Raw genomic sequence first — 11,403 nt, 5'->3', positions numbered from 1 at the left:
TGTGTTCAGTGTATTGTAGTATGTAAGTGCGCCTAGGGGGATGGTTTTTGTCAACCATTCTCTCTCTTAAACTCTTAAAATTCACTGACTTGAATAGCAGCATTGTTTTTGTTTGCCAGAATGCTATGACATCATTAATCGTGGCAACATGGTACATAGTAAGATTTGGGAAGGCAGTAGAAGAATCGCAAAAAGTTGTAAACTGCACCTTCACCCACTGTGTACAAACTACGTACAATGTTTGCAGTACTTACAAGTACTTTAAGTACTCAAGTACATACAAGTACTTAGTGAAGTACTTGAGTATAAGTACAAGTACATTGGGGAAATTAAGAAAGTATTTAAGTAAAGTACAAGTACTTTCAAATCTGTACTTAAGTGTACTTAAGTATAAGTACTCATGTACTTGGCCCCATGTCTGCCTGTATCTTGTGAGCTGGCCGCAATGGCTTCTAAAAGAACGCGGTGTAGTACCCAAGCCCAAGAAGTAGCGTCAAACAAAGGTCATGCCGAAGAAAACGTGTAAGACGTTACAGGATTCTAGACGCGAGTGTTCTTGTAAGCGAAGCAGTCATGTGTTTGAATCAAGAATTTATGAATAGCTCACTGATGTGTTTCATTGAAGAACTGCGTAAAGAGAAGCAACTGTTACAAGGACTGGTCGAGAATCATCGTCAAACTTTTGTAACGCTTCACTGCGAGTGCAAAAAGGAGAAAAACTCGCAGATGCGATTCCAGTTAAGGTGGCTGGAATATTGTAGCGCGTTTCTGTTGGTAGAAAAATACACTTTGGCAGCTTTTCATTTGGTAGAGACCCCGGAATTAACAAATGTCAGGCAGAAATGGCTGGATTTCTTGAAGGAGCACACCATGTCAGTCCTTATTTGTAGACCAGTTATGACATCCTTGTCATCTGCAGTATGTAACACACTCCTGGAACATGTATCATCATTTCAAACCAAACAAGGTAAAACAGCTACAAGTAGTGTGGCTCCTGATATTGAAGAAGAAGGAGTCTATTATCGTTTTGGTGGAGGAGCCCTATGTGAAATGCTGCAACGACGATACAAGCAGATAAAAACATCAAGGAACAAGAATTTGACATCAATAGAAATAAGTATGTTGCAGGCCATCAACACTAAAGATAAATCCGATATACCTGGATACCTTCAATATAGAGATCGAGGTTTTATGTACTTCCCTCATAAGGTATTTATATCATTTCTACAGAAAATAGATACTAAAGTTAAGTTGCTTGTGAACATAGAATCTTTAATGAGCATGGGGACAACTTGATAAAGGTAAGTCATACTCCTTGTGTGTTCTCTACTGAATTACTTAATTTTTAAAGGTTACTCACGATGAATTGAGAAAAGGCTCATACAAGGATGATTTCAGTAGTGCATTAAAACAGCAACTTCCAGCAACCATTTTTGACAATGAAAGCGAGTTGGCAATGAATAACATATACGAAGAATTTACTAGGAAACTTTGCAATGCAAGGATTCAGGAATTTATATCAGCCACAAAACAGGAATTCGCAGCCAAGAAAGGATTAACATCAACTGTCGATACAAACTTACGTATTACATTATTAAGTGACCATGCAAATTGTCCAGTAAAGTAGGAAAATAATATTATGTTTGTTTTTGTGGGATACATGTTATAGTCTATATACCATATATGTACAAATTTTCAAGGTACACTGTATTAAGGTTTATCATGAAATTTTCATTGGCAGACAAACAACCACAAAATTCATGTATTTCAAAAATTTGTACGTAAGCTTTTATGTCATTAAAGGTTCATAAGCCCAAATAAATCATACAAGAGGTAATAATAGATGTATTATGTCATTCCAAAGTTATCTTGGTGCCATACGTCTTCTTCTTTAGGGGGATTTCAAGGCAACTAAGTGTCTGATCACGATATCCAGCCCCACTGTGATGTACAGCAGCACACTGTTTCACTAGGTGTGCACATCTAGAAGTAGCATAGTTGCAGGCGTCAAGTTTTCCACCTGCGTTGTGCTTAAACTGGCTAAAGAGACTTTCAGTGGATGAACCAGATATCCTCAGTGGAGAAACAAAGTATCCTGGATATTTCTCAAGAAAATACTTACAGAAAGCTTGGAATTCATAAATGTCTATACGTAGCAAATCCCATGCTGGTAAAATCAAAGAATAAAATTACACACAAACAATTAATTAACTTACTCTGCCATGATAGAAAGACCTTTTGTGTGCTAGACGTATGGGCAAAATCTTTATCTAGACAATAAATAATTATTTAAGGCATGTTGCAAGTGCAGTCAGCAACTAGTATAGTACCTTCAGAAAGCAGTGTTGAAATCCATGTAGTAAAATACTTATAGCCTTGAGAAATGTTTTGTAAAACAGTGGAATCCATGGAACAAATTTTGTCATGACAAAGAAATCCCTTCTCAAATATTAGGCTACAAGCCTCAAGGTATTTATGGGCTTCAATGGTAGAAGCTACATTGGGCGGTGGTGGTTCTTGATGAATGTAGGAGTACAACTCTGTCAATACTTCCTCCTGCTGCATAAACAACTTTAGCTTTAAATATATTGAGAAATTTAACAAACCTGCATGATTTTGGCCGGCGAAACGTTTAGCTTTGTCCAAGAGTCCCTTAGTACATGTACTTCTTTCAGACGTGGAACCATGCGGGTCTGTTGTTGTCTGGCTCTACCAACCTCTCGTTTATACATATCCACAATGGTGGCCCACCCAAAAGAACTCTGTCCTTTTCCATGTTGAAAAAGCTTAGTACCTCCAATCTTCGACGAAAATACAGCATTAATCATTTTCTTGAGCTGTTAAATGTTTATTAAAAAGTGGTACTAAAAATACACAAAGTTGTTTACCTGGTGTGTTGGACAGACCAACCAAAAAATTAAGTCTGGAGGACTAAACGGATTGATGAACCAAGGCTCAATTTCAAACTTGTCTGTGGAGTCAGCTTGAAGAGAATATGCACCATGCTGTCCTTGAGTAGCCTTGATGGTTGTAAGATTTGCAGCACAACCATCACATACTAACAAACTAGTCTTCAATCCATGATGTTGGAATAGTTTGATAGTCTCAAGCACACATGTCAAAACAAATTTGCTGTCAACTGAATCAGCACAAGTAAAATATGGACCAACAATGTCATAGGTGCTGGTCAAATCACGCCACAAAAATTGAAGTATTTAAGATGTCTGTGCTACAACTTTGGGTGCCTGCAGGAGCTGGTAAACATCAGTAAGTGACATCAGATCTTTATTGGTCATTGCTAGTCCAGACAATGTGTTATTTCGTGAATTCCACATTAGTTGGCATGCCACTTTGACCTCATCGAACACCAGCACACCATCTGACTTGGGGAGATGTTTGCCTTGCTTCTCACACTCAGCTTTGAACAAGACATACTGAGCAACCTGGTCAGATATGGAATTGCTACTGGCACTTGGTTCATGCAAAAATGTACCAGTGTATGATTGCAATAATGACCTAGAAAGCAGCTGCAAAATATCAAAGCTCTTAAGTGCTTCATAAGCTGCGGCACTTCTGGTAAAAATAGTTAAAGCTATAAAATATAGACCACATATGAACTCAAAATTGACATACTACAATAGCCTTACCAATCCGGATAGTGATCATATTCCATCGATTGTTTCGTTTGCCAGTGACTAGGAAATACAAATTGCATTAATTTTATTTTTTTCGCATTTACTATCCATTCCTTGCTTGATCTTCCTTAAATTGTTCCAGCTGATCCCTCTTATCTGTCGTCCATATCTCCCTTAACTTGTCACTAACACCATGGGCTTCTCTTTCCTCAAATATATGCTGTAATTTATCAACAGCAACACCATCAACAGTACTCATCACATCACACATCTGTGTGTGCTGGTGATCCGACAAAGTTATCTCGGTACTTTCATATTTGGCAAGCTTCCTCTTATCAATACCTCGTTCCATTGAAGCATTTTCTCTCCTCTTCATTTGACTTCTTGGGGACATATAAGATAATCTAGCTTTTGAAGAGGAAGCTTGCCTTTTGATCTTCCTTGCTGGACTCTCACATTTGGTGCGTTGTAATTGTCTGTCTAGATGAGAGATTAATCTCTTGCAAGCTGAGCAGACAACTTCAGCTTTACATTTGTCTGCAACTGGGGCATTGGATGGCAGTGTAAACAACCGATTGCAATTGACAGACTCCACCCGATAAAATGGTGACTCTATGTATCTCACACTCTTTATGTGGAAACGTATCACCTCATGGTAGTGCTCCTGGTAATATGTCCACTCTATCCCTGGACAAAATTTGTATGGAGTCGTCTTGCTAAACCTTTTCAACAATTCGTGTACTTCCTGCTGGTTGCTGAGAGTGCCACTTTCCAGTTCTTGCAGTAAGACGCGTACTTGATATCTTCCATCTTCTTGAAGTGTTATCTGAACGTGAGATGTGATGGATGATAGGCTAATTCACGCTGTGTAACAACCATTATAGGTTTATTTCCGTCAAGTGTGTATGAGAGGGTAACTACGAGCTCTGGAAATTTGGGTCCTTCCTTACTACAGATCCATTCCAGTTGAAGCGTACTCAAACCATCCATCATTTCATTACTAGAAACATCCTCCTGTTGAACGTCAGCTGGGGGTTCGATTCTCCGGGTAGAAGACTCCTCTCTAATCTGTCGACGTGCCGGGTTACGGACCGGAGCATCCATGACGCGCACACAATGGGTTCCACTCGGCTACAATATTGGTACAAAATATTGAACCGGCTAAGTCAGCAAGAAGCGACTAATCCAATTATTAACACGTATTCGAATTACGGACAAGTACGATGATAATCGATTTTACGTCTAGCCAGAAGCCATCCAAGGTGCGCGCTCATGTTACACAGGCCTATTGAGTGTTGGATACTCTCCCTCCCTCTATTATCATAGATTATATATTCGTTACCCGGGATATGAAACGTAACCGCGCACTCCAATAGCAACAATACATTCCAAATTCCGCATCCGTGTTGTTAATTATTTCTATGCGCTCCTCATTCTTGCTAGGCGGTGAAGCAATACTACCGACTCTTCTTCATTGTTTGTTCGTTTAAAAGTGAGTTTAAGTAACTGAAAGACCATTCTGCTAAAAAGAATTGGTAAATTCGGCCGTGTTTTGACGTTTCTATGGAATTTCTGAGAAATTGGGGCGAAGCGGACCATGCCTATTTTTGTGTGCCAAATTCATTGCAATAACACTTCTATTTAGACAGTCCGATGCTTTTCTACAGTAAAGAACTCACCCAAGATTAATAATAACTGGTTATATTATTAATTTCATCCTGGTACGTCTGGTTGTGGACTGCTGTTTGTAAGAGTTGTTAATAGCAACAAGAACTTTTGTGGACCTGCCAAGCTGAACTGCTGGTACTATTTCAATAATTTTTATATTGAAAGTTATCTACTGTTGTTATAGTTTGAGATGAGCCATATAATAAAGTGTTGTGTTACTGGTGATTGTTTCTATGACTCACAGAATTCATTTAGGCCACTCCAAATAAATTCTCTGTTTCCCGTCCTGGACTAGGGCATATTTGCATTCGGGCGGGCGGTCCATTTCCATTATTTCATTATAAGATTGGCTAGCTTTTCAAGCCATTATTTGCCTGGCACAGCCAACAAAGCTGCATAAAAGCATGCTTAAGCTTGTTCCTTCCTTTGTAAGTTGCAAAAACAACACAAACGTGAAGTTTGTGCTGACTTGACAGCACTGTTGACAAGTGAGCTGACACTGTTTCAAGATGGCTTTTACTGAGCCTATCAGTATGCAAGAATAACCGGAAAATAATGCAAGAATACGGAATAATGGAATATTTATAGCTGGCAGTAACTAGATGCTGGCGGTGGACGGGAAACAGAATTTATTTGGAGTGGCCTTATGTGTGATGTATTTTTACACTTCTATATGTGTTGTATTTATTACACTAAGTTGTTATACAGATAAATTTAGTAGAAAACAACCTGCCATTCCAATAAAGGAAGGTTGTGTAGCTACCACTGGAGCAATGGAGGCAGCTGCCTGCTTGGCCGGAAACTACTGAAGGTGATTTAGCACTACAAAAGATGTGAAACACCAATTCAGCTACTTTTAATAGAGCAGCCAGGTTGCCTTCGTCTTCTAAAATTTAAATTGTCTAGTTACATTTTTGAGAGCTATTCAACAGTTTTAGTGGATTTCATCATATATATCTGACTTCGGCAAGTGATGAAATTTTTTGATTAGACTCCCCTAGACAGCACATTAGATGACACATACCTGACATCATAATACGATAGCACTATATGTTGTCAGTGGTGATGCTGTACTTTTTAATGGTCAGGCTAATGGTGGTCTCCACTGCTATCTACAGAGTGCCATCATGTACAACCTGGCCACGTGATAATATATATGCTGTTCAAATCTGCATGTACATCATATACCAACGTTTACTGTGAAACACAACTTGTAAATCAGTAGTCAGTTGACCACATGCACATCTAGCAGTAAAATGGAAGTACTCATGTTGTATATGTAATTGTAGCACAATAATTGTGATATAACACACTGTATGTAGAAAACGTAATAAAATATGACTGTCCTTCAAATTATTTTTACATCAGCCACTTGGAGTTCAGTCATTCATTCAAGAAACTTTGCATGTCTATCTACCACTAGTGAATCTCAGAGGTATTCCATTTATGAGGTTGCATCCATGACCATGCGGCATCGATCGTTTGATCATGTCATTAATCGCATCTCTGGTACAATACATTTTCCACCAGTACCTTGTGAAAAGGCTTAATTGCAGAGGTTGGTTGGAAATGAATGCAATCCGGTACACTCTAGATGAAACAAATGATGTCGCCATATGCTTCACCCTAGATAATAAACACCCCCACTCTACGGCTTCATGCAGCTACAACAATTCTTTAGCAGATGTTACATTCATGCCTGTTGTTCAGGCAAATCCAGTTGCATTGTCTTAGTTAATGGTGATTACACAGTGACACAGACTATTATATCTTTATCAGGGATATGAAACAGTACCATCTCGATTATCACGCACTCCATTTGTTTAAACTACTGTAACTACCTCTTCCACTTTTCAGGTGTTCATTCACATGATATGGGTGTAGCATTGCATGTAGCATAGGACATCGTCTTACTGTTCCTTAGATATGTTCTTGTAATGTCACAGATTCGAATATCGTCTATGACTATGTCTTGTACAACACAAAACCCATCAGTCCCAGGAGCAGTCACTGAAGTGCGAAAACCAGTTAGTCCGGAATGCGTGCCAGCATAGATAGTGCCATATGCTTTCATACAGCAACTACAGTAGCCAGATCATGCTCCTCTCATGCCGGGTATACATCTGCTCGGGAAGGTGCTTATAAGTGCCATGAATTCTGGTGACTGAGTCGCCAGAATATGTACACAGTTCTCCTGGCTTCCTGTAAGGTCTAGCGGCTCATTAACGCTTGACATCTGGTAGCTGTGCTATAAATTGGATAAAAAAAAATGAGGATAAAGAATGTAGCTTGGTAATAACTACCTTATTTTTATCTTAGCTCACCTTCAAATGGTTCTTTTAGCGAGTCATTTAGGAGTTTGCCATCACCTGTGCATTGTAGTTAAGCTCCTCAACAACACGGAGTGTCAAAAGCGAAGTACTCCGTTTCATATCCCGGGTAACGAATATATAATCTATGCTATTATTAACTCTTGCTTTCGTGTATTGGTATTTTGTTGTGTAATGTTGTCTTTGTTTTGTAATGTTGTATTTTGTAGTTATTTTTGTATTCTGGACAGTACCTTGTACAGGCTTACACCTTTTTTGTACTTGTCCTTCCCGGTCTGTGGTAAATTGATAATAATAATAATAATAACAACTGGCTGTAGACTTGAAATATATTCCTGTCCTCCACTCTGTCATACAACATTTACATGTGCATATCAAAAACTGTGACACGTTTACTGTACATTTAATGTTTTATGAATTAAAAATTATGGAAAATAACATTGTCTTTCAAATGATGCATCATAACTTCCACATACGTCAGTTTGTGGAACTAGGGTTGCATTTATCAGAATCCTTGATAAACTACGCATCGGGTGATATGCAAGATTTTCTACAGCGACCAATGGAAAAGAGAAGAGAGAGCTTGTACAGCGAACTTATTTAGTGCTTTGTAAAATTTTCCAAATGGGTGGACTATTTTCTGTTACACTATTGTTTTCATTGGATTGGCAGTTTAAATAAAATCAAAACTGCCTCATGGTGAATTGCTAGTACTTTTACTTTAAATAGCAAATCTTGACATACGTCATAAGTTATCACACTGACACACTGACACACTAACAAGAATCATTTTTACAGCGACCAATGGAAAAGAGAAGAGAGAGCTTGTACAGCGAACTTATTTAGTGCTTTGTAAAATTTTCCAAATGGGTGGACTATTTTCTGTTACACTATTGTTTCCATAAGTTACCATCAATCGAACATGTTATATATTAACAAATACATTTAACTCTTTATGCACAGACTCCTAATTTGAATAATATTCAGTAGAGCAGTAAATTAAACAACTTAACATGACATCATATTACCAAAACTACACAGCCTATAGTTTGCCTATTATCAAACACCAGTACACAGGAGCAATTTACTTAATGATGAATTATCAAACCTTTGATGTGTGTACTTATTCTACCTTTCCTGGGTACTTAATCTGTAAGATTTTGATATGTGTTACAGAATTTATACCCATCATGTAGGTTAGACTGATAACCATATTGGTTTTCAACATTATAGTAATTTGTATGATACATTTATAGTTCTTGTATTTATTTGTAATAGTGTTTTATGACAAGTATATTCCTTCCAAGTTAGATATGCATGACTTTGAGGTGTTCCACAAGATAGATGCTACCTCCTGGTGAAAATTCGAGATTGATACTACGTTCATGGAGATATTTATGAAGTAAAGTATAAACCTTGTTCGATAATCAGTCACTTACACTATTGGTGACACATATCAAAAAAGGCTAATGGAAATTGTAACATTTGGAAAATTTTACAAAGCACTAAATTTTAACCTTAGTTCTTACAAAATGTGTATTAAAACAGCCTAAAACTACTTCACGTCCTTTTTGTAGCTTTAGCTTGCTTCCACTGATCAGTTTAAATTTTTTTGAACAGCCATTGTTTCTTGCCCAACAGAAATTACATTATATACAAATAAGGCAAAACTACACTTGTTAGAATCCATAATTTGCCCAACAAACCATACATAAAAACAAAGCCCTTGAATTTCTCTATACAATGGCATCCAAACTTTTATTCATAGTTGACTCCACAACAATGAAAGCTCCATACAGTTTTCTATAGGAGAAATTCATTACCTCAGTACCTAAACCTCAAAAGTGCCCTAGATTGCCCTTACCCAAATACACTAAACTTGATCTCATTCAATAAGTTGAATTGTACAGATTAACAATCCACCTATACTAATGGCTTAATTGGCCATTCTACAGAGATACATCACAAAACATACTTTGTTCACAGTACAATTTCGTACTTGGATGCATAGATTCACCGTACAAGGCTCTCTCCTCTCTTTTCCATTGGTTGCTAAGGCCTTCTAAGGCCTTCTTCTAAGCCTTCTATAAGCTAAGTCCTTGAAATTAGGTTAGGTAATCCTAAGGCTGCAGCACATGTTGCTGTCAGACTTTCAGTGCTGGTCACTGTAAAGCATTAATACAATACAATACAATGTTTTTCATAGTACAATTTCGTACCTGGTTGCATAGATTCACCATACAAGGCTTTCTCCTCTCTTCCATTGGTCGCTATACAAAATCACTCATATCACTCGATGCGCAATTTATCAATGATTCTGATAAATGCAACCCCATCTCCGTAAACTGAAGTGTGCAGAAATTATGATGCATTGTTTGAAAAACGGTGTTATTTTCTGTGACTTTTAATTCGTAAAACATAAATTGTACAGTAAATATGTCGAAGTTTGTGATATGAGTAAAAGTGTCATCAATACACAATTGTGGTTTGACTCCATCACAAGTTTGAGGGAAAAAAAGCTGTTAATGGATAGTGTACTTTTATGGCTTCACCACAGGAAATGTTTGGTGGATATTTTGATTCACTATAAATATTGTATAAAGAGATTTGAACAAAAAGATTTTGAAATATTTTTAGCTGGTCAAGTAGTACTAGATTGTGTGTCACTATACATGGTCAATTGATAGTATTGAGCAAACTCTATAGTATGTATTTGTTGAGCTGGATCCTCATGGATGTGATTTTCTAGAAGACTCTTGTAACAATAGAGAATAGTGACTACATGTATAGTTCATCTAACAACTGATGGTTTTTTAAAACTTAGGTAGTTTGTAATTACTCCCTCTGCTAGTTAATAAATTATATTTTCCAGTGCTAAATTTTCTACAGTAAGTATTATTGATCACAGGCATTATACCATCAGATATTTTAAGCACATAAAGTAGGACATAATTCCTTTAAAAGCAACTTCACACAGTCATTGTTGACTGTACTGTATGTCAAAAATAACTTACTGATATAAATTTATATGCTGGCCTGTACACTGTAGAACTAAAGTTTTCAGCAAACTCAACCAATATGTTACCTACTGTACATACAAGCACAAAAATACAATTGCTAAGGTGCCACATTCTATTACAAAATCTTGTAACATAATCATATACATTACTGTATCAGGGGTCATGGATTTTTGAGCTTTCTTACCATTCAAAATCCCCCCCCAAAAACAGCTTGGCAGTATTGTTTAAGCATAACCAAGCCCAAAAATGCCTTAAGAGCAACTCCAAATATTTCCTACAAGTTTCTATAAAATTTTTATCTACAGTAACACTAACTAAACTAACTGATGCTTTCTCCCAAGCATAACTCAATAACGCATAAGGCTACAGGCTTACTGTTTTGACATGGATCACTTTGTCACAATACATGCCTTTTGCCAACTGTAGTACATACAATACACGCATACTGGACTTACCTTGGTCCTCCTTTGTGTCCCAGTTCTTTTCACTGACAACTGAAGGTGTCAATTGATGATAGTGCATTATGGCTTCCCTGTGGCTGTGGTGGTAGTTATTATGCTTATCGTCCCTTATTTTCTGTAATGGTTGCTGAGACACTTCTCGTTGTGTTCCTCATTTGTATTGCTGTGTAACAGGCGGAACATAACTGAAGATGGAGCAAAATAATTGGCATTGCACTTTGCAGTAATTGGTTACCGAGGCACATGGTTAGATGCAAAATTAATTTTATGACTTACCTTTCTTTTGATA

General features: G+C 37.4%; 2 protein-coding genes across 3 annotated transcripts in view; one reads left to right on the top strand and one right to left on the bottom strand.

Annotated features, from left to right (window-relative positions):
* Positions 1-11,403, top strand: part of LOC136256525 (cyclin-dependent kinase 4 inhibitor C-like) — a 77,887-nt gene that overhangs the window by 1,421 nt on the left and 65,063 nt on the right. The gene's annotated exons all lie outside the window — the stretch shown is intronic.
* On the bottom strand, positions 1,729-3,666 carry LOC136241627 (uncharacterized). The gene is made up of 7 exons (XM_066032876.1): positions 3,648-3,666; positions 3,237-3,592; positions 2,889-3,194; positions 2,607-2,837; positions 2,331-2,559; positions 2,217-2,270; positions 1,729-2,167 (listed from the first exon to the last, which is right to left on the bottom strand). Exons 1-7 carry the CDS (start codon positions 3,664-3,666, stop codon positions 1,854-1,856), a joined length of 1,509 nt encoding a protein of 502 aa, XP_065888948.1. The 3' UTR covers positions 1,729-1,853.

The sequence above is a fragment of the Dysidea avara genome, chromosome 1 (genome assembly GCF_963678975.1).
Source record: "Dysidea avara chromosome 1, odDysAvar1.4, whole genome shotgun sequence".
Lineage (NCBI taxonomy): Eukaryota > Metazoa > Porifera > Demospongiae > Dictyoceratida > Dysideidae > Dysidea > Dysidea avara.
The sequence above is the reverse complement of the archived record's forward strand: the minus strand, read 5'-3'. Positions and strand labels throughout refer to the sequence as shown.